General features: G+C 35.8%; 2 protein-coding genes across 2 annotated transcripts; both read right to left on the bottom strand.

The window, feature by feature from the left end:
* Positions 1-371: 371 nt before the first annotated feature.
* Positions 372-7,212, bottom strand: LOC147392880 (ribosomal RNA-processing protein). Its single transcript, XM_086456338.1, has 4 exons — positions 7,049-7,212; positions 6,532-6,637; positions 1,185-1,308; positions 372-768 (listed from the first exon to the last, which is right to left on the bottom strand). Exons 1-4 carry the CDS (start codon positions 7,162-7,164, stop codon positions 515-517), a joined length of 600 nt encoding a protein of 199 aa, XP_086312464.1. The 5' UTR covers positions 7,165-7,212; the 3' UTR covers positions 372-514.
* Positions 7,213-11,304: 4,092 nt separating this feature from the next.
* LOC147392879 (26S proteasome regulatory subunit 4 homolog B-like) lies at positions 11,305-21,188 on the bottom strand. Its single transcript, XM_086455450.1, has 6 exons — positions 20,617-21,188; positions 14,144-14,389; positions 12,637-12,806; positions 12,181-12,397; positions 11,921-12,061; positions 11,305-11,513 (listed from the first exon to the last, which is right to left on the bottom strand). Exons 1-6 carry the CDS (start codon positions 21,088-21,090, stop codon positions 11,430-11,432), a joined length of 1,332 nt encoding a protein of 443 aa, XP_086311576.1. The 5' UTR covers positions 21,091-21,188; the 3' UTR covers positions 11,305-11,429.
* Positions 21,189-24,390: the final 3,202 nt, after the last annotated feature.

Genomic DNA, 24,390 nt, shown 5'->3' with positions numbered 1-24,390 from the left:
AGGGTTGCAATGTAATATGTTTGAAAACACGGGGGAGCTAATCACTATATAGTGGTTATTTATTATGGGCCAGGATTCGTTGACTCGTAAGAATGACTAATGAAAAAACACATGATCGCAACCCTTTAAACGCAAAATCCAATGATTGAATTATATCATCAGGATAAGTGTCTCCGAGATTTGTGTTACCAAGATACTCATAAATCTCAACCATTGGATTTGGTGTTTGAAGGGTTGGGATCATGTGTTTTTTTCATGACTCATTCTTAGGAGTTAACGGATCCCATACCTTTTATGATAACCAATCTTTGAGGCGGAGAATATTAGTCTAACTGAACAAACAAAATTAAAAAAAAAACCTAAAACTAATGTGCTAGGAAAGTAGCTTAACATGATATAATCTTCAGCCATATTGACATAGGTTATACTCCAATAACTCAAAATCAATCAAAATCTTTTTCTTCAAAGGTGCAATTGGTTAGCTTATCTTACAATCAATCGTGAAACTTCAATGCTAGTGCATCTTCTTTTTCTGGTTGCCCTTCTTTCTCTCTCTTTTCTTTTGTGGCCTTGGACGTGATCTGTGTTTTGCAACTCTCTTCAACGGCTTCTTTGTTACAGGGATCTTTTGCTTCTTTTCAGCTTCACCACTTGATCTAGCAACTACATGAGTTTTTTCCTTCGAACTGTCACCTTCTTCACGAGCGATCTCGCTTGTTGTCACCACAATTTTCATGTCACCAGTGTCATACATCTCCATTCCTTCCACTAAATAAAATCCAATTCCAAAATGGAAGGAGGGCAAGTATTCATTATTAAATTTATATCAAAATAAAAACAAAAGGAATGTTATTTCATCCCAAAATAAGTAAAGGAAAATCGAGGTATACAGAAGAATGATTCCAAGGGCAATCTACCAAAGGACCAACCATTGTATAATTGCAACTGTAAAGAAAATCATTGAATGATGATAGATTCAATTGACACCCAATTTTTACTTATAACAAACCAATCTATATGTAAACATCTCTTTAATTTCAAAAGGATTAGTGTTGTAAGTAAAAGTTGGTGTGTTAATAGAAGCTCTCAAAATCAACCACAACACATTATTGTGTTCTGTACTTTCTGAATGGTTTGCCTTTTTTTTTTTCCATCGAAAAGCAAATTGGGGTAGTTTAAAATACCAGATACAGGTTTAGTTTGCTCAGTTTCTTCATCTTGTTCTGCATCACCACCACTTTCATCAGCTCCTGAACCATTGGCTGGTAGGGCTCCACCACATTGGACGAATTCCCTTTCCTGTTTCCTCTGTAGGAAAAACAAAAAGCAAGGCATCAGGAACAGAATACAGAGTACAATCTGAGATAGGAGATTCTCGATATTATATAAGAGAATAATGCTCCATTTTCTGTCAACATCCTAAACATATCAGGTGCGAACATGATGCATAGGTGTAAGACCAAGTACTTTCTTTTTTTAGAACTGCTATTGACATCCCTACTTTGTACTAATTACACCCCAATTAAAAACAAAGAAAATAAATGAATGGTTGAGAATGAGTAAACATTGGGGGTGCCAATAGAAGCTTCTCTTTTGTTTTTTTTTTTGTTTTTATTGTGCTAGATTTCTCCTTTTTTGGGCTTAGGATTCTATAGGAGCCTAATCATAGTTGTAAACAACTACTGAAATTGTTTGAATGTGTTATCATGTTGAGATAAACAATTTGAGCCAAACCTTTGTAACGTCTGAATAGTGTGTTTTAAACTTTAATTGGGGGGTGATAAATAATTTGAGAAATTGGGGTGTAATAAGTAAAACTTGGGGTGCTAATAGCAGCTCTCTTCTTTTTTGATTAGTACAACCACAAAGCAGTTGTTTCATACCTACCTCCGGTTACAAACAAATGATGCAGACAGAAAGTAGCAGAAGCATATTAAAAGTTGGAAGAATAGTATTTCGTTGAAACGACACAATGGACAAAATTTTAACATGTGATCTATGATATAAGAAAGATCACGATCCTAAACACGTTCAAGACATGCAATGTCACAACGACAAAAGTATTGGATCACAATTCTATCCATTACATAGCGGGCTGCCTAGCAAAACTTTTAGATTTCTTTGGCATTTGTAACATATTTCCCACAAAATGTGGAAACAACGGACGTTGGTTGTGTATGTCAATAAGTGATTCAGAGCACATCTATCATCCAAAAATCTAACCCTATTACTTTTCACCCAAAACTCGATTCTACTACTAATTCATCCGTCCCATTTACAATACCTCTCCACATCCCACAACAGTAGGGTGCTCTAGTGCAACCACTTTCTCATCCCCATATATCACCACTCCCAAAATTTTCAATAATAATCTTCATTAACATACTAGACTCCTCTTCCCCAAATCTCTATAGCCATTTTCCCAACAATGCTTTGTTCATGTTTCTTCATCAACATACTAACCCTCCATCTTATTGTCCCATAAAAATCTCTAAGGGTATGTTTGACCGCACATGGAAAATAGAGTGGAAAATCAATTTCCATGAAAAATGACATTTTTCATGTGTTTGATTGCACATATCCATGGAAATTCATTTTCCACCCAAATCAAAAAGTCCACCAAATCATGGATTTCACTTTCCCACGATGCTGAGGTTGAGTGTGATGGTGGTGGGGAAGAAGAAGATATTTTGGGAATGAAAAATTTAGATAGATTTCACTTTTATGGGTGGGAAAGTGAAATCCATCTAAATTTTTCATCCCCAAAATATCTTCTTCTTCTTCCCCACCACCATCACACTCAACCTCACCATCGCCGTCACCATTGCCGGCCTCTCTCTCTCTCTCTCTCTCTCTCTCTCTCTCTCACATCTTCCCCCACCTCCGCCGCCGCCGCCATCACATCCTCCCCTCTTCTTCCCCATCATCACCACACAATACAATCGCCACCATAGTCGTCATCGATGCCATCTACGGCCACCCTCATCCTCCTTATTCTTCTTCTTCTCTCTCTCTCTCTCTCTCTCTCTCTCTCTCTCTCCTTTGTTTTTTTTCCCTAATATTTTTTAAATGCAATCAAACAATGGAATATGGAATTTGATGTTTCCACCCTACCCATTTTCCACTTCAATTTTTCCATGGATTTCAAATTTCATGGAAAATGACTTTCCATGCAATCAAACACACCCTAATTCCCCTTTCGATATCAGTGGCCACTTTCACTGAACAATGCTTTGTTCGTGTTTCTTCATCAACATACTAGCCCTCCATCCTATTGTCCCATAAAAATCTCTAATTCCCCTCTTGATGTCATCGGCCACCTTCACTGAAATTTTCAACTATGACGCATGATACATTAGGATTGTGAATAGAACACAAATGACAAAGTTCAACGCCCCACCTTTAGAAAGATACTTGCTTATCCATGAATCCAGCCTTTTATCAATGCTAGCAACAATCAGATCCCATATTGATTTGACTCTATAATCTACTCCAAACTAAAGGCCAAAGTAAGAAGCAAGAACGGACTCCTATTCATGTCTACAGCTACATTCACCCCATAAAACTCTCTTACCCATGTTTATTGGTAGCATTGAAACACTCTCAAAGCGATAGATTAGCATTCTCAAATACCTAAGTTTCTCTTTAGATCCATCTACAAAGTAATAATATGATCTGCAAACAACAAGTGATTTAACATAGTCCCCTCTTCTTTGACTTTGAAACCCTCCAACATGCCTATGTTTCCTTTTCGATCAACCTCCCCCTAAAGCTTCCATAATCAACAAAAATAAAAACGGAGAGGGACTTTAAAAAATTCAGTTGGACTACCATCAATAAGAATTGAAAAGGGGGCAAATGATACATTTTATAATCCATCTTTTTCAAAAGTTGTCAAATTCCATTTTTTCAATCACTATATATATATAAACCAATTACACTATCAATTTCCTTCTCCATATCAATCATACATACTGTAGCGATAAGATCCTCGGTCGGGGCCTGTATTTCGCATCTCGTTCCTTCGGTTCTGGCTGGTTTATTGCTACTAGGTTTTGAAATGTGTTTGGAGTTGCCACCACTCAATTGATCCAAGTGTGAGTGGTCACCTATGTAGAGTTCAATTCAAATGTGCGATTTACACAGAAATTGACTTTGGTCTAGTTTGCATTCAAAGATTGCAGGTAAGAGGCTTGGTTGAGAGTCAGGGAAAGTGTTAGGCACTTTGACTCACCCGCTTTTGTGGTTACTTGCAGGTGCCAATTGGTGGGAATTCTTGAACCCTTTTATAATTCAAGATCAAAGAGGTTAATCTTACTCTCTTTCTTTCTCCTTTTTCTTTTTCTTTGATTCTTTCATTCATTTGTTTTTTCCTTGACTTGATTTTTCTTTCTTCTTACTTGAGTTATCAAGGCGTGAACTTGAGACACGCCTCAAGGCGAGGCGCAACAGCAACACCTTAGCCTAGGTAAGGCAGCCACCTCAATGCGAGGCTTACGCCTTTTGGGGAGGCATACGCCTCATGTTAATGTTTTAATATTTTTTAGATAAATTTTTTCTCTCTTCTTATTCTTTTGTTTCTTCTTTACCTCTTTTTTTTATTAACAACGTAAGATTTTATAAACTTCTTTACTTCTATTTCTTTATCATTGGTAGCATGCAACATTTTTAGAACACTTAGAAATATTGAATTCGAATACAAAATAGTAATACATGCAAAAAAATATATATATATATATATTCATTGAGAGTCATAAATATTTTTATCTAATAGTATACAAAGGAAGTTATTGAAAAATAATATTTAACTGCAATTTTTTTAATAAATATAATGTAATTATTTATAGTAGAACTTTCAATTATTCAAATATAGAATATTTCTTTTTTACTAAAATATAAAATATTTATTGTAATGGACTATAACTTAGAATTCGATTATGTGGATTTGAAAATATGTGGTGGTTATTATAATTGTTTTTGGTTTTTTAATGCTAGATTATTTAGTTAAAATATAATGTATGTGAGGCATACGCTTTACCTGTCAAGGCTTATGCCTCGAGGCGCTAGCCAGCCTCGTGCCTCAACGTCAGAAAACATTGATTACAATAATACCTTCCAGTTTGACTTCGACTTTCAAACGTCTCTCACCCACCAATCCCCTCTCTATGTATTCTCTCATTCTAACACTCAACCTACACCCCTAACCATCATTTCCTACACGCATAGTATTTCTCCATATCTACAACATTTCCCTCTTGCAACACTCAACTTAGCCATCATTCCCTACACACAACATTTCTACATACCTATAACGTTTCCCTCCTACAACAATCAATCTAGTCATAATTCCCTACACGCAGAGTCATTCCTTATACCTACAACTACAATCAATCAATTCTCTCTATAAAAAGGGAACTCAAATTGAAGAAAGAAAAAAAAAAGTTTGGGAGAAATTTTGTGAAGGGAAATTTGGAAAAGCAAGAGTGAAAAAAAAATATATCAAACAAGAAAATTGAGATTCCTCTAGCAAACCTTTTTTTTTATAACCAAAATTTTATTGAAAAGGGGACAAAAAGTCCACAAAGTGAGACCTCACTCTCCATTGTTGTCAATTGTTCACCTTGAGAAGAAAAGAAAATCAATTCAAGGAATAAAAAAAAGGAAAGAACGAATCAAAGAAAAAGAAAAGGAAAGAGGAAAGAGAGTAAGATTAAGTACTTTGATCTTGGATTGTAAAAGGGCTCGGGAAGTCTCACCATTGTCACATACAAGTAATTGCGAAAGCAAGTGTGTCAAGGTGCCTAACACCTTCTCCGACTCTCAACCAAATCTTTTTCTCGCAATCTTTGAACACAGACTAGACCAAAGTCAATTTCTGTGCAAATCACACATTTGAATTGAACTTTACATAGGTGACCACTCAAAACCTAGATAAAGTGAATGGTGGCGACTCCAAACACATACCAAACATGGCTTTCTCCCTTGATTTTATTATTAATGCATTCATTATAAATAGAACGCCATCAAAGTTTTTCCTATTATGAAAGAAAGCTAACTAGGCCTTCCAATAATGTGAGGAAGAACCAATCAAAGCCTTAACACAAACAGTTTCACAATGAGTTTTTTTAACTGCCCAGCACCAAACCTATCAGTTGTATAAGTCCGAAATATTCCCTAATCCCATTTTTCCAAAATAAGGACCAAAAAGGTTACAATTGGATCCATAATCTATTAAGGCTTTATCCTATAATTCAATAATCATAGTCAGAAAATCACCCTTTATCACACTTCCCACAAACACGCCAATATAATACAACCCAATACAATTTATCACTACAAACACTATTAAGAGTTACTAGATCTACGACACTAGTACACTACAATGTAAGATTAATGTAATAAAAATAAATAGATAGCTTCTACAATTCTTTGAAAGCTTGCACTACATTTATTTCCATCGTGGAAAAAAAAATCATCTTATATTCTTAGAGAAACATTATAGTAAATGTAGAAATTAGAGAGGAACTGAACCTTTTTACGGCGCTCAATTCGCTTCAACCGTTCTTTTTTCTCTATGTTTTGTTGTGCTTCTTTTCTCCTCTTCTTCTTTCTCTTGTGAAAACCAGTAACAAAGTCCCTATCAAACAAAAACAAACTTCAGTCTCTCAAGAACTAAATGCAGCTCTCCTGATGCCTAAGTATAAGAATGTGCAAAGAACCCAAGTTTCTTCCATGGTTTCTCCACTCGCTAAGTTGACTCAGATCGCCATTGAACAGTTCAACTCGAATCCAAGTTAAAATCTCAAGATTTTATTGAGTTGTGAGTAGGCCGAGTTGTATGGATCTGAGTTCGGATTCTATTCCGTTTGAACAATTAGGGCTCTCTTGTTTCATATTTAAGCGTCTGTTTGTATAGCCAATTTTATGCCCAAAAAACTAAATACTCTTTGCTCAAAATGGTTCTTAAAAATAGAGATTTTTTGCTGGAAAAACGACGATCCAAACAAGGCATCATAATAAAATCTAGGGTTTTAAAAAAAAACTGTACCTAAGATCTTTGTCGTTGAAGGCGATGGAGAGAGATTTGTTTTTGAGAGATCTCTTCTTTATGTGCTGAGACGTCACACGTGTGTGACCGCTCACTACTGCCTCTCCCTCCTCCATTAGAACCCCAAATTCGAAACCCTTCGCTTCTCTGAGACTACTAAAACACATTAGCTGTCTCGACTAAGACCGTAACGACAGTCTGCTGCCTGGGTGTGCCCCTTCGGTGGGACTGCACCGTTTGAAGACTGCCACGTAGATGATCAATTTGTCGATAATTGTTGTACAATTGGGCTGATTTATAATGACCACCACTAGGGCTGTAAATGGTGTGGGTTGAGAGTCAATTGGGCCGAGAAACCTTAGCTTAATCCGGCCCATCTAATGATGAAACTAAGCCTGTCCAAAACAAGTTGAATTCATCTTAAATTTGAAATACATTTATAAATATAACAATAATATTGTAAAAAAGAATGTAACATAAGTTGTCAAGTTGGGCAGCGGATCACAAAATCTCGATGATCTTCTCTATCGAATGAATCATGGACCTTGCAAGACAAAAATAACTCTCCTTTGAAGATTGGCAATTTTGCCAAGTTCTCTTTGTTAGTTGGGGGAAGAATCCGCACGATGAGTTGAATTCTTGTAAGAACTTATCAAGAGAGAATCGGATTTGGTTAGACAATGTGTAGTCGATAAACAAGGCTAAGAGTAGTAGCTCCTACTCCCAAGTCAAGTCAACTTAAGTTCAGGTTGAAGCCTCAATAATCCATTATCCAATCCAAATTGAGCCCCTCCCTCTTTTGGGCTAACGTAAACACTTTGACCTAATCCGACCAGTTCAAACTATCTTGACTAGGGTTTGATCCTAGTGACGATCATTTTTATTTTATTTTTGATAAGTAAGAATTGCACTTACAATACTTGCATCCATTACCTCTAACTAAGAGAAGTCACTGAAGGGTTTTTTTTTTTTTTTTTTTTTAATTTGGAAAATATTAACTAATATGGATTTGCCTCAATAATACTCACACCTCTCATTATAATAACTAAGTTGGTGGCATGTGCAAATGCACATGTATTGCATAATGATTAATATTATTAGAGAGATGATATTGCAACACCAACTTTTGCTAATGCCACACCAATCCTATGTAAAGAATTGCACACATTTGGGGTGGCATTAGCAAAAGTTGGTATGGCAATAGCAGCTCTCTATTATTATAATCACTTTAAAAATCATTTCAAAATTTCAAATAAAAAAATATAATTTTATATCTTATTTTATAATTTAATATTGTCGAAAAACCATTTTGTAATTTAAGATATTAAGATGATCTTGAAGATAAATAATAATAAGATATTTTTGTACTTTCAAAAAACTAATTTAAGGTTATTCTACTAGTCATTTGATTGTAATTTATACATTTTGACAAAAATGACCGCTACAACGATAAGAATAAGATTACAAGAGATACCAAGCTTCAAACCTAAGAAAAATATGTATATATCCATCCCTAAGAAGCTTTTGTTTTCCGTCCCATATCAGCTTCACCCCAACCCCAATTGTCATTTGATATTAGAAAAGGCCTTTTTTTTTTTTTTTTTGGGGTATCCCCACCCTTACGCTGTGTTTGGATTGAGAGAAAGGAAGGGAAGGGAAGAGAAAATAACACCCTTTCTCCTGTTTGGATTGTTAAGTGGGGAGGGAAGAGAAGAAAAATGGAGGGAAGGGAAGGGAAAAAAGTGAAAAATTTGTTCCCTCCAAAAATGGAGAGACGAGGAGGGAAGAGAAGAGAGCACGTTTTCTATTCCAATTTTGCCCTCATTCTTTTCAAAATTTCCAAAATTTATTTATATTTACAGTCCATTTATTACTACTTACACCCCATATAATAAAACAGATTAATCTGATTTTAGAAACCCTAGAAACGAAGGAGCCGAACTCGAACTCGAGTAGAAGACGACCTCTCTCTCTCTCATTCTTCTGGTTTTCGTCAAGATGATGATGGTGGTGCTGCTGCTACTGGAATAAGGAAGCACCCCCCAAAATACTATCCATACCCACCTCCTTTAGCTAAATATGAGGAGGTCTCAGCAAACAAAACAATGTTTATGGCCACCTTGGAGAAGCTTCATGCTTCTATGAGCACAAAATTCATGTAAGTTCAATTCATTTTTAATCTTATTTCAGTCTCCCTTCTTAACTTTGTGAAAAATTTCAATACTGAAACAAGACCCAGAATAACAAATGTTTAACATAGGTAGAATGCTTAGTTTACATGTTTGAGGCCTCTTTATTTGATCACATTTGATCGTATTTACAATTTTTTTTTCTTCTACTCACATGTATATTTAAATTTCTTCATAGAAATGAGTTACTTGTTGAGGAGGCCTGTTTGTTTGATCACATATTGTGAAAAGGGTGACAAAAGTGTGTGTGCATTTACATTTCTTTATAGAAATGAGTTCATATTGAGGACACTGTTTCATCATGTATAGATATTTTACTCTGATTTAGACATTAAAAAAAAGACTGAAAGCTCACATTTTTAGTCCTTTAAATCAAATGCTTAATATTAACTTTCTTCATAGAAATTAGTTACTGGCTCATATTATTGGTTGGGAGAGGTAGATTAATTTCATTTCAGTACTGAATTCCCCACGCAATCAACCCCATGGAAAGTGCATCAAACTGTAATGTTCAATAATTAGCCAATCCTTCATTTAAAACATACCCTTTTGGGTAAAAACAAGTTTTAAAACACATGAAAATTTCAAAAAATTGGGAAGAACCTCTTAAACAACCTCATCTATTTATATTTTCAAGAAACTCTTACCAATACAACTCACATTTTTATTTGTATAAATTTTAAGAACGTCCTTTATCTGTGATAGATCTTCCCTAATTTGCGTGACTATATTTTTCAAAAAATAATAAAAAGATTTGGACATCTTTGGGAGATCTTGAAGGGAAGCATTTTATAGTCCCAATTTTGTTCTTCTATTACCATGTAGTCCATTTTGCATCATGTGCATGCGTATGTGTATGCATTTGATTTGTGTGTTAATTAACATATTAAACTCAAATTAGCCCACTTATACTTTAAAAATTGGGATCCGAAGATATTTTTGTAAAAAATAATTCTTTTAAGGGCATTTTCAGTATAAAATATAATTTTCAAAGTGTATTTACTGCACTTTAACGTGTTTTATTAAGACACTTGTTAACAAAATCCGTATATTAGAGAAATTATATTGCCACACCAACTTTTGCTTGAGATGGTGTGGCAATAGAAACTCTCATTTATAAGCATTCAAATGAAAGGTACCCCTAAACTGATCTTGAACGTTTGATTGTTTATATTTTATATCATTGTATAAGTGAAATTTTCTTCTTTAGACTATGAAGGGTATAATAGTCATTTGACAATAATAATTTCTCTTCTCTTCTCTTATGAATCCTAACCAAACAGGAGAAACTTGATTTTTTCTCTTCTCTTTTCTTTCAATCCAAACAGGATGAAGAGAAAACTAGTCTTCTCTTCCCTTCCCTTCCCTTCCCTTAATGAGTTTCTCTTCCCTTCCCTTCCCTCAATCCAAACACAGCGTTAAGGTGAGATTAATCCCAGTCAAGGATCCACCAAACTCTGGAGGGTGGCCCCAAGAAATTCGTAACTTCCTGGGGTTTCAAACACTTGACCCACTCTTCCTGAGGAGCTACGTAATGGTACTAGACTTGTACACATTCCTCTTAAGAAGAAAGAAAATTTTCCTACTGATATATTACTAGTAGATTGTTTATCCATTATCCTTGTCCAATTGTAGAAAACTTTTCCTCATTTGAGGAAAATGAAAACATAACTGCGTGCAAATATATAAGGTTCAGACATTTAAGATATCCAATGTGGACCAACCTCATCACTGGCTAAAATTTCCAGATAGCATCCAAATTAATTGCGGGGCGCCCATTTATGGGGTACACAATCAACTTCCATCTGGCTTATATTCAAATTATAATATAGGGGGGACCTCGCACAATAGTACTCCTCGGTAACAAAAACAACATTATAATCTCAAACAAGTTTCACACGAGCACGGCCCATGTACACTTGTGGACCAGTGTCAACATCAATCCACTGAGAGATGGTCATCCAATCCATGCTAGATTCTTTTGGGTGGGAACAGAGGCCATAAGTTGGCTCTAAACTCTTGAATGTTTTATGCATTATCAAAGGTAAAAGAGAATCAAGTAAAGACTACACCAAGAATGGAGATAAATAGTATTAGTATGACATAAAATGTAACAAGTCAAGAGTGATAGAAGCTAAAGCAGAAAAGGCAAGCAACATCAACACAAGACCTCGAGGTCCAGAGGACTGATCTTACATATAGAGCCCTTCTGGCACCCCTTCTTTCTTCTTAAACATAACCTTTTCCTTTGCCTTCTTGAAGTCCACATGTGTTACCTGAAACACATTGTTTAAATAAGAGCATTAGAAACAAGCATTTTAAGTAATTAATCCATCCCAAACCCAAACAGGCCATAAGTCCACACATCCAACACAACTCACATTGCAATTCCCACCCACCTTAAATTCACAAACAAAATAAAAATACTACATCAAATGAGGTAATGTCGATGAAATAGATTATAAGTTGGATGTAACATATAACTCATAATTTGATCGAGTAGGGTATTCTGTCGCAATCCATTAAAAGTTCCAAGTTGAAATGATAAAGAATCAACTTTGTACATAATGTATATATTCAGCAATGTTTCCAAGAAACCAACCAGCATAAACTACAGAATCAGTCCCTAAGAGTATGAACAACACAAACAAATGAATTTCTTTTCGGAAATGTCAAGTGTTACCTTCATTCGGCGCTCTCTTAAAGCAAGCAAGCCAGCCTCAGTACAGATTGCCTTGATATCAGCTCCAGAGAACTCATCCTTAGTCATCACAAACTCTTCTAAGTTGACATCATCTGCCAAAGTCATCCTTGATGTGTGAATCTGCAAACATCAAGTACATCTAATACTTAGTAACATAATCAAAACAAGCATATTGGAGTCGCCAAAAACACAATATTCAAACATCTTGAACAAGATCATGGCACAAAGGTGTAGTGTACCTGAAAAATGCGCCTCCTAGTTTTGATATCAGGAAGAGGGAATTCAATCTTCCTATCTATTCGTCCAGGCCGAAGCAATGCAGGATCAAGACTTTCAATTCTGTTCGTTGCAAGAATTACTTTGACATCTCCTCTTGAATCAAAACCATCCAACTGGTTCAGCAGTTCTAACATAGTCCTCTGAATCTCACGTTCACCACCTGAATGAGCATCGTACCTGCGGGATAATAAAGCGTTGGCCAGTGTGAAAAAAAAAACAAAAACAAAACAAAGTTTCCATAAAAAATGTAGAAAAAGATTTCTCGGGTGCACGGCGGCCAGGAAAATGTGAAGCACTTCAGCTCCCTAGGGGGGAAAGGGGGGATATGCTTGCAGGTTGAAAGGCAAAGTTTTGTAGGGTACCCCAATCAGTGCTTCATAAAAAAGATATACACTTCTGAATGTTCATGAACACACCTTTTTGTGCCAACTGCATCGATCTCATCAATGAAGACAATTGAAGGTGAAAGGTCATCAGCAACCCTGAAGAGTTCCCTCACAAGTTTTGGACCATCTCCCAAGTATTTCTGAATTAGTTCACTCCCAACAACACGCAAGAAGGTTGCTGATGTCGAGTTTGCCACTGCCTGGAAGAAACAAAATGAACTTACATGCTAAGAACATCTTGACACGGGAAAGTTGTTCCCACTACGTACTCAGATATCTAAGGAGCAAAAATTACATCAAAGAAAGATTATTAATTCCTCCACAATTTATCATGTGATCATCTATTATACTGAGACTAAAAATGTGAATATTGGATGCTAGCAGTTCTTAAGGCAATAGCAAGAATTTTAATTTTAAATTCTCTCAATCATCCAAGTGTATGTGAGAATCTCTTTATTTTAATTTTAAATATGGATATTGGTTGTTAGCAATTCTAGTAAGCATCGTCAAAATCAAGCATGCTGCTAAAGCCACCCAATCTTCATATAGTTTGTGCGAAAGAAACCACCATCATAAACCCACAAGTTAATTCATTTATATCAATTTTTTTTTGTTATTATAATTTTATTAAAACCACAAAAAAAAAAAAAAAAAAACAGGAACAGCAGAACGAGATGGCCCCCTTACAAAGGAAAGAAACAGAAAACTCAAACTTAAAAACTAAATAGACAACTTGCCCCAGGGCAACCCACCCCTTACAAATTACAAAAGGCCTAACTCATCCCACTTAAAACTTCTCAGCCCCCACCAATACAGAGTTGACTCATCCAAGTCACGATATAAACCATTTAACTTGTTTTACAATTATTTAGTAATGTATATTTATATGCAAAATTCTAATTATCTGTAAAATAGGAAGAATTAGAAGATGCTTAGTCACAACATCATATTTTATTTACAAAATAAACATTTATTTTTTATTTAAAAAAAAACAGGTTGACTCAGCCAATATCTGGGTCGACAATGTGTGGCATGATTCACAATGAATATCCTGCTTGTTCTTGAACGATACTGAGTCAGACAAGATTTCAAACAAGTCATGATTACCACATGAAAAGAGAATGCTACCACAGCAAGGCTCGCGAAACTGCATTCGATTCTGAAGCACGTGACGAAAACAAATATCTAAGAGTAATAAGAAGCTACTAAAATTGTTCAGGCAGTAAATTGGTTGCCACAAGAGCATGTAGATGTAGATGTAGATGTAGATGTAGATGTTGTGCAAAAGTAAATAATGTTCAAGGATAAAAGAAATATCTTTAACCCAACATGCAAATATACGAAAGGATCACATCTGCTTACACGATATCAGAAATAATGCCTTTACTGGCAGAAAATTTGTATTAGTGGTGCATACCTAACCAAAATATGAAACTAGACAGATGTGACACTGATGGATGGATAATGATTGATGGCAAATAGATTTGCAATAAAAAATAAAAAAAAAGTTAGCCCAAATGAAAAACAAAGTATGCACCTTAGCAAGTAAAGTCTTGCCCGTTCCAGGCTCTCCGTAGAGTATGACTCCTTTTGGAGGCTTAATACCAATGTCTTCATACAACTCAGGGTGAGTAAGAGGAAGCTCGACTGCCTCTTTGATTTCTTGTATCTGGGCATCTAATCCACCTATGTCAGCATAAGACTCTAATGGAGCCTTCTCAACTTTCATAACAGAGACCATTGGATCAACTTCGTCTTGAAGAAGCCCAACAACAGAAAGAACCTGAAGAGAGAGAACATAAACAAAATCAGCATTTCTCCATATATAGTCTCCAGAAATATTTTCTAGCATAATACTTTCTTCACTTTTGAGAAAATAGACAGAGAAAATTAATCACTAAATGGCCTAAAAATAAGGAGTAATGGCACAAATACAAGAATGTATAGAACATATATTGTGTAAATTTACATTTTATAACTGTAACAGTGGAAAAAAGTGGCATTAAATTAATGATAGCACACCCAATAAGCACGTAGCTTCTAAGAAATTGGATTGGAATAAGGAATACTCCTTCGAATTCATTGATTCCATGTGTCCCACAAACTGACGGACACAATTATTTTCCGTTACAGTGATTATCTCAGTTAGTGGGACAAGTGTTACTCATGCATATGAAAGAGTTGGGTTTGAAACCCCACACTCAGAAGTATAGGATCCAGACCCCAGAATAAAACTCTATTGTAGTATTCGATGTTTGTGCTTGTTGGCAATTTTTCTAAGCTGAATATCATTTAATTCTGTCAAATTTGACGGAGGAAAAAAAAAAAAAAAAACCTTTTAACATTTCTTAACATGAATAGAGCACTTTGGTAAACCATCTAGTAATGTGGTTATTCATTTTTATATAATAATATTAAAAAAAAGTAGCTGCTTATTCTCTATAGGTTTCAATACGTGAATCAAATACACTTACAGTTAAGTTTCTCAAATGGTATAAAAGAAAGATAAAGATCTAGACCAATTAATTCTGTTTCTTTCATAGCTCGCATGATCATCAAAAGCTTATCTAAAACCTTTGGGGTTGCTTGCTTCATTAATATTGATCCTTCATTCAATTGTGTTTGAAACCACGTCTTATCTTTAGTTAAAATGTAATCCACATTTACCTATCAAAAAAAAATGTAATCCACATTCTTTTTGGTCTTCCTCTTGCTCTTTTAGGACATTCAACTTCGACACTCCTAATTGGGGCCATTATTGGCCTTTGTTGCACATGACCAAATCATCACAATCTATTTTTCCTTGGCATATCACCTATTGAATCTACTACATTTTCACAATTACATTCAATTCTAAATTTTATATTTCCTAGTTTTCCCCTCATCCAACTAAGCAATCTCATATCCGTGATGCTTAAACTTAAGCATATCTTTCAGGATTGCCCAACGTTCAACTCCATAAAGTATAGTCCAAATTACTGTCATTTATAAATTTTCCATTTAATTTGATGATTGGGATACGTCGGCCACACGGCACTCCAGAAGCATACCTCTACTCTAACCATCTAGCTAATTTCATGGACAAAATCCTCCTCAATATCCCCATCCTTTATGATAACAGAGCCAAGTTAATAAAATGGTTGCTCAAGAGTATTTCCTGGTTGAATAATATGAAAAAGATAGCAGGCAAACCCATAAAAAACTCTCTTGCTTTTTCTGAAATAAGAATTTAAAAACATTTTCACAATATCCAATGCTAATAAGTGGCAGACTCATTAACCAAACAAAAAGTACTACAAAATAATTTGCCACCAAGATTTTTTCCAAGAATTACGACATTCCAATTAGTGTTGAAGATGATGTGATTGATCCATTTAAACTCAATAAAAATGGCTAATTGATAGAATGGATAATGCTTTGATCTTCTCAGTCACCAACCTAGTAGGTTCAATCTGAACTTGTCTTTGGTTGTTCCTTTCTTTCTAGATGCACCAAAATAATGTAATGGAACCATAATCCATAAAATCCACCCTCAAACATCAAATGCTTAGGTTGGCCATCCTTTAAGGAAACCAAAAAATGTTAAATAATCGTAATAGCTTGCCAAATATTATTTGTGAACTCGGACTGAAGAAGAAGTTGATCAACAGGCTCACCAATCACCACTAGAGTTAAAGGAATAGTCTATCGTGAGAAGTTGTCCACGACATAAAGAAATGCTCTATCCGGAAAAGGCAAAGCTTCAATTACGATTGAAGTATGAAGTAACCTAATGCACTAAGGGTCTATTTGATTGCTTGAAAATTAATTTTCCATGGACTTTGTAATTCATAGGAAAGTGGTAGTGGAAAATGGGTTGGTGGAAAAACCAAATTTCATTGTTTGATTGCATCTGGAAAACATAAGGGGGAAAAAACTAGAGGAAGAAGAAGAAGAAGAAAAATAAGGAGAGAGAGAAAGAGAGTGAGGTAAATAGGGCAAAGCAAGGGGTGGCGGGGGTGGAGAGAGGGGAGAGTGGGTGGAGGGAGGAAGAGAAGAGGAGGAGATAGAATAAAAAAGGAGTGGGAAAGGTGGGAATGGTGGTGGTGGTGGTGGTGGTGAGTGTGGGGTGGGTGGGGGAAGACGAAGATGAAGAGATTAGAGTATTAATTTGGGGGAGAAATTGCAGGGTGGTTCCTTCTCTAGTAGGAATATATGGGAAAATGAAATCTAGCCTTTGCCGAATTATTGGATGAGAGTAGAAACTTATTTTTCATGAAAAAAATCAATCAAACACATCCATGGAAAATGGAATTCCCACCCAAGAAAATGGGAGGGAAAATGATTTTCTATGAAAAATCACAATCTCCCTTGTTTGATTGCAATTTTTCGATGAAAAATGAGTTTCCACTTCATTATAAAATCCAAGAAAGGCTGGATTTTATTTTTTCACCTATACTCATAGGAAAATGAAATCCACCCACAAATCAAAATCGTAATCTCCTCATCCTCTTCTTCTTCTTCCCCACCACCTCTCTCTCTCTCTCTTCTTATTCCTCCTTCACCCTCTTTCTCTCCCTCTTCTTCTTTCTCTTCCTCATCCACCCAACTCGCTTCCAAGGTCGTACTTTCAACATGGGCCCATCACCCTCATGACCCCTCAATTGAACATGAACCCTTTAGACGTGTTAGCAACTTTACCACGTATTCTACCCTATGTTACCTAGTTTGTCAGTTCGCTCAATTCAAATTCAAGTTGGCGGTCTAAAATAACTTTAGTTCGTACAAGTAGGAAAAGATGATTCGTTTCTCATATCAATTAGTGTCATATTATTCAAACTATAATCTCCAAGTATTCATATTCCAAATAACATGCAAAAAAAAAAAAAGTACATTGGTGGCGACTAGAATATGATGAAAAAAATCAAATAACTATTCATCGATGAATGCTATTGCACTAAAGAGAAGTTAAAGTTTATGGAGAGAATGAAAACATCTATGAGAAGGTAAGTACAGTGATGCAATAGAAAGTTTGTTTAGATCTCTCTCTCTCTCTCTCTCTCTCTCTCTCTCTCTCTCTCTCTCTCTCTCTCTCATATATATATATATATATATATATATATATATATATACACCAACCAGAGGACCGTGTAAAGCCTAGATCTAGGTCCTCATTTGGGCCATGTGGACTACCACATTGGCCCAAATAACACCTCGGCACTCTAGGGTTCATGGTCTAGATTAGATTTTTTAGGAAAAATAACTTTTGGTTACATGATCTAAGACTTTGAAAATGGACGGCCACTGAACTCCCAAATTTAAAATCCAACAGTGAAAAATGACTTCCTTCAAAAAGAAATTAGAGTTCTTAAAATTATAAGCTTTACATCCACATGGCACCCAATCATGTTTTTGGATGCCACGTGATATATATGGACCACACATCTATGTGGCACCCAAAAACATGATTGGGTGCCACGTGGATGTAAAGAACAAAATTCTAGGAATTCTAAATTTAACTTTAAAAAGACATTTTTTTCATTGTTGGTCAATACATTCTAAATTTGGGAGTTCAAAGGCCGTCCATTTTCAAATCCTTTGATCAGGCAAAACAGGTATTTTTCTTGATTCCTTTAAACCTAATCTAAAACATGAACCCTAAAGGGTTGAGAGGTTATTTAGGCTAGCGTGGCAATCCACATGGCCTAAATGCAGACCTCAATCCAAGCTCTACATGGTCCTTCAGTCCATGTAAGCTTTTTTCCCATATATATATTGAGGTTTATGGTTCGTACACTCAAGCTCATCCCTGTGATCTAGCTCAAACTCACTTAGATCCTCACTTACAAAATAGGACACTTGCACACAATATTTAAAATGTTGGAAGCTCTACACTTACTCAAGCGTACCTAACAACTCTATTAATGTACTCGCTTTGATAGACTCTCTCCCATAACTTCCATTTCATCCTCGTTCCTTTTTTTTCCTGGGTAAGCAAGGGGGGTTAGAAGTCAACATGAAAGTGGGTTCAATGAGATTTGAACCCAAGTGATGGGATCAACACGCATTTACTAGCTTTGCTATGGTAGCACCTTCTCATCCTCATTCCTCCAAAGCCACTTACCTAAGAAAGCTATCTACATCAAGCTCAATGATCTTATACTAAGTCCTCCCACGTCCTTAAGACCATGGTTAAAAATTTTGCACTATCTTAGAATATCTAGACTGACGTGTCATGATCTCGATCACCAATGGAATGAAAAACCAAATGTTTCAGGAGCGTCTATGTTATCTTGGTCAAGACAGTCTCAATTTTTCTCCTAATTGAGAAGTCTCAAGGCAGTATTTTAAACTTTTGTTTAGATTAATCACCTACTTCCACTCAACCAAATGAAACTTATTTTCATCATCTTAACATTTCCAAAGAAACATCTCTCAAGTTCCACAGCGATCAAAACTGGAATAGAATAAAGAGAGAATATAATTTGGAATATTCGAAAAAGTGTTCTAAATAAGAATGACTTTGTTTTCCTTTTGACACGTCCATTCTTCCACAACGCAAGTCTACTGTCAAATTGCTCCACCATTCGTAGCTCTCAATCAAAAACTAACACCAATGGGAAGATTAAAAGACCTTAAGGTAGAGACTGAACTCACCCCCAAAACCATTGGCGCTCACATAATAAACATCACCTACCCTTGAAACTATACTTAAATTAAAATATATTTGCAAACCCAAAACCACATCAAAGCAACATAATTTGCATCAAACATTTAAGTGTTCATGAGTAGCTAACACCAATGGGAAGATTAAAAAAAAACCTAAGGCAGAGATTGAGCTTACACTCTAAACCATTGGCAAGCTCGTTCACATAATAAACATCACCAACCCTTGAAATTATATTTAAATTGAAACAAATTTGTAAACCCAAAACTATATCAAAGCAACATAATTTGCATCTTGAACATTTTAATTGTTCATAAATAGCACTAAAAATGAACACAAAGCATCCACAATTTGGAATGGAAGAATATTTGGATACACCCCAGTAAAGCCTTTTCAAAGACCATTTTACCATGCATTGACAATAAAACGTCATAATGCGCCCATATAGTGAAGAGGATCACCCCTAACATCTGCCCGTAGAGTAAAAAAACCATCTTAATATCATATAACTTTTTTTTATAGGTATAAGGGTGAAGACAGTTTTTGAACCCAGTTCTATGATAATGCGACTCACACACTCTCCAATTTTATTCATCTAACTCCAACCCTCGTTGTCCCTAATAAATAATCCAAAAAGCTCAACTTGATTTGATAGTACACCTCATCCACATAATCTTGCAAAAAAAAATCCCCTGAACAGCACTAAGTTTTCATGAATCTATAGATTACTTCACCATTAAAGGTCCATCCATACTGAGGAATGATATCCGTTCTCCTAACAAACATTCAGTTCTCAACAAATAAAAACCCTAAAGGGAAATGTCATAATTAGGTCAAATCATTAGGAAACCTAATTCTAAAACATCTCGTGACTGCTCTAAGTCCCTAACACAGCTCAAACCCTAAATTCCTATCATCAATTGTCCATAGTAATATAAACCCTAAACAATAGATTGAAATCTCCCCCAACAAATAAAGACATCAGATCTAGCTCCAACCAATCTACCAGAACTAACTGGAAAAAAAAAAAATTCAAGAAACCCAATTCCCAAATTCTAACTAATATTCAATGGTAATACTCAACAAATAAAAACCCTAAAGGGAAATATCATAATTAGGACAAATCATTCGGAAACTTAATTCTAAGCCGTGATTGCTCCAAGTCTCTAACACAGCTAAAACCCTAACTTCCTATTTTTCAATTTCCACAGTAATAAATAATAATAAAAACTAAACAATTAATTGAAATCTTCCCACTAAATAAAGATATCAAGTCTAGCTCCAATCCAATCTAACATAATTAACTGAAACTAGAAATAAATTAAAAAAACCTATTTCCCAAATTCTAACAAAAAAGGGCAAACCTTGTTGTGCATGAGGATAGCGCAACCAGGTTCAAGCTGATCCTTATCAACAAAAGAGAGAATCCCAACATAGTACTCCGGACCCACAGAAGACGACACGATCGCATGATTCTCATCGATCAGCTCTTCAAGATTTCCCACACTCATAGGCGAACCACGCAAATCATCAACTTTCGATCGATCTTCTTCGTTCTTGTCCTCTTGAGGCTTCAATCTCTCTTGATTGCTCACGAATTCTTCTTCCATGAGAAGGTAATCTTTGATCCGTTCGAGCTTTAAGAGTCGAAGTTTACATTTTGTGAGAGGGGTTACAACGGGTAACCGAGCAGCAGCTTCGGGTCCCTTTTGTTTGCGTTGTTTGCGACCCACACGTGTGGGTGGTGCGGCTGGTTCGAATTTCTTGTCTTTCTTGTCTCCATCGTTTTTGCGATCTCCTGGTTGGCCTTTTAAACCTCCTGGTGTTCCTTGACCCATACTGATTTACTGCGAAAGACGAAGAACAACTGAAGAAGAGCTGAAGAAGCAGAAGAAGAAGAGCAGATTTGGGGTTCAAGACTAGACTAGGGACCTTAAGGAGATCTTGGCGTGCTTTCTAAGAAACACATGTGGGTCAGATCTAGCTGGGCTGAAATTAGTGAATCTGGGTCTTATGTTTATGGATTTAAGCCCGGAAGATATGGGTGTACGGCAAGGCCCATTTCAATATTAGGGTGATTTTGAGGTGCACTTGTGGATTAATGGATTTTCACCAAAGTTAGAGCTACCCTTGGGCTTTCAAGCTGCTGGTATAAACTCCCCCTGACTTCGATCTTCGATTACGAGAAAGTGACTAAAATACCCTCCAAAGCCAAGATTTGTGCTAGCTCCTTGGTGATTTCATATGAATTGGGGTGCTCTTAGCAAAAGTTGGTGTGGCAATAAAATCTCTCAATACTACTTGACTCACACCAATTGCCCCCACATGTTCTCAAAACACACCTCTGGTTAAAGAAGAAGAAGAATAATAATAAGTAATGGGTTCATTTGGTGGCCACTAACTTAACCCATTTAGAACAAAACTTTAGCTAGTTATCGAATCCATTCATTTTTTTTTTCCAATAACTTGTTAATGATTGGGATACATTTTGAGAATGACAAGGTGGCAACAAATGTGAGACAAAAAGTTTTTATTGGGATGAAAATAAATTATCAATCATTGATAGTTATAAATAGTGAAAGAAATATGGGAACACTAGATAAAAACCACACATACTAGATAAGGTAGGATATGGTGAACTAAGAAGCCAGTTGTCTGCCTCTGCTACTTGGGCCTATGATTCTGGACACCCCCGCCATTAAAAAAATAAAGATTTCAATAAAACCTTGGATATTCTAAAATTTCGATCATAATTGAATCGTAAATAAAATAGTTTATTATTAGTTTTTTTCATGGGTTAGGAACATATTGGAATTGAAACTGTTGTCTCCCTGTGTTTTCAAACGGGTGACATACCTTAGACATCGGCGTTGGATACAAAACTCTCTCACCTTCAACATGAAAAAAAATCATTGATTGTTCCCCAAAAATCCATTGTCTTGCAAGGGGAAGATGAGATCTCAAGCATGATATTCACTAGGTCCTTCCTCAAGTCCCCATTTTGGGGGGATCCTCAGACAAGGTGGTATAGAAAGACCGTTCGGATGGTACCTTCTTGGTGAGTTTCAGTGGTTAAATCCATGCTAGCATATCCTCCTTCTACTCCTCTTACGTTGGTCCACCTAGTTTGGAGCAAGAATAAGATTCCTAAGCATAGCTTCATCGCGTGGTTAGCAATCAAAGGGAAACTTAAGACCTTGATCAAGCTAAAGGAGTAGGTCTCATCAATAAGCTAAGTGCAGCCTGTGTAGAGTGCAAGATGAGGATTCAAAACCATATCTTTGGGGGCTGCCCTTTTTCGAGGTGGGTATGGGTCAGTATTTTCAGAAAGTGTCCCGTGCGAAGAGTCTTCAGTATTTGGACTAAAAAGGTTGAATAGGCTATCGAAAACTTTAAAGGGAAGACGATTATTCAAAAGGTGAAGCAGATGGTTGTATGTGCCTTTATTTACCACATTTGGAGGGAGCGTTGTAATAGAATTTATCAAAATAAATGCCTTGATCCAAATTTGATTATTCGCAAGATTGTTGAAGATATTACGATCAACTTTGAGGGATTACTAGAAGACATTGAAGACTCTTATTTGAATCACGCCTTCACTCATGCTTGAGGCCTTCAAGCTAGCTTTATCCACAAGCCAAGAAGGTATTGCGCTTGGCCTAAACCAAATAGAGGTATTTGGACCATTAACTCAAATGGTTCATTCTCCATGAGTAGAAGAGGGGTTTGGCGCAATCATTAGGAACAGTGAAGGATAAGTTTAGGCAACTATTGCTGGATGTAAAGCTCCGATCTTTGTCATTTCTCATGAGCTCCAGAGCATTCTCCATGGGATCCAGTTAGCAATCTCTAAAGGATGCTTTAAGATCATATCCAATCTGATTCCTTGCAAGCTATCCAAGTCTTGAAGGGTAGGTGGAGCACCCCATGGAGTGAGGTCCTTGCTATAAAAAACTTGTTTCACAAATTTAGCAAAGTTTCCTTCCCCCACGTCTCTAGAGAGGCCAACATATTCGTTTCTTATCAGAATAACTTAGGTTATATTGAATTAGATTGCAAGTTGCTCTGTAACGACCTTGTCTCTATTATTTTTCAGGGTGCCTGTGGTGTCCCGATTCTTCGATTGTAGCTAGTCTAGGTCTGCCTTAACCCTGTTGACCTTTCAAAAAAAAACTACGTTGTCTTCAACTTTTGAATATGTTTTTTTAATCAATTGAATCTCTTTAATCTCCTTACGAACAAAACTTAACAGGGTGGAAATTTTAATTTTTCTTCCTAGAAATCTACCACCTTCAATACCCCCCAAAATCTTATCTAGTTATTGAGGTTAGATGGTTGAAGAAATCAGAATCTCTAGGTTGTAAATGAGAATAATTTTTTTTTTAGAAATTAAAAATAGGTTTTTGAAACAAAATAGGGGATATTTGCAAGGATTGAAGAAAATAACATTTCAATCATTCTATGTTAATCTCTTATGCAAGATCAAAGTCAAGGAGTAGTTTGAAAATAAGGGTGTAGACATGAAATATTTATCATAAAAGTTCAATACTACGTTATTTAGAGTCGTCACCATTTTATTATTTTTTTGAAAATGAGTGTGAATGGACACTCAAAATGATTTTGAAATTGGTTTTATTATTGTAGTGACTCTCATGTATAGGAAAAATACATGATTTACCTAGAATCTAAGTAGGGAGGTTCGATTAGAGGATATGGAAAGTGTTAGGCATCCTATTCTCTTCATCAAAGGTGGTTATTTTGAGACTTGGCCAATCTTTTGAAAAATTTAAAAATATCAAAAATGCATAATGTTCCCTTAGAAAATGGTTTTGATGTCAATGTGGCATTGTGAACATCCTATGAAAAATGATGGCCTATCTAGTTTACATTATTTTTTATGAGTAGGAATGTTTATTTGGATTTTTTAGAGAGATTCTATTATAGAGTTCTTTTAATATTATAACATTAATGTATATATGCAAGGTTAAAAACTTAATGTTTCCATCCTAACAAGAGGGTGACATATTTATTCATTATGACTAAACATATGTAAGTATGCATGGTATACAATATAATGCATGAGATATATTATAGGGGAAATAACACTTCGACCCCCACCATTTCAGTCAAACTAAAGT

This window comes from Akebia trifoliata, chromosome 10, assembly GCF_017979445.1.
Source record: "Akebia trifoliata isolate Shusen 1 chromosome 10, ASM1797944v1, whole genome shotgun sequence".
Lineage (NCBI taxonomy): Eukaryota > Viridiplantae > Streptophyta > Magnoliopsida > Ranunculales > Lardizabalaceae > Akebia > Akebia trifoliata.
Note: the sequence above shows the minus strand (reverse complement) of the source record. Positions and strands in the feature narration are given on the sequence as shown.

Bases quoted from the DNA above. Each gene is read 5' to 3' on its own strand.
- LOC147392880 (XM_086456338.1), bottom strand. From the start codon at position 7,164: ATGGAGGAGGGAGAGGCAGTAGTGAGCGGTCACACACGTGTGACGTCT. The intron at 6,638-7,048 runs GTACAGTTTTTT...TTTGTTTGATAG, and splicing joins TTCAACGACAAAGATCTTAG to GGACTTTGTTACTGGTTTTC. The intron at 1,309-6,531 runs GTTCAGTTCCTC...TTTTTCCTACAG, and splicing joins GAATTGAGCGCCGTAAAAAG to AGGAAACAGGAAAGGGAATT.
- LOC147392879 (XM_086455450.1), bottom strand. From the start codon at position 21,090: ATGGGTCAAGGAACACCAGGAGGTTTAAAAGGCCAACCAGGAGATCGC. The intron at 12,807-14,143 runs GTGCATACTTTG...TGTTTCTTCCAG, and splicing joins GCAAGACTTTACTTGCTAAG to GCAGTGGCAAACTCGACATC. The intron at 12,398-12,636 runs GTGTGTTCATGA...ATTATCCCGCAG, and splicing joins GATGCAGTTGGCACAAAAAG to GTACGATGCTCATTCAGGTG.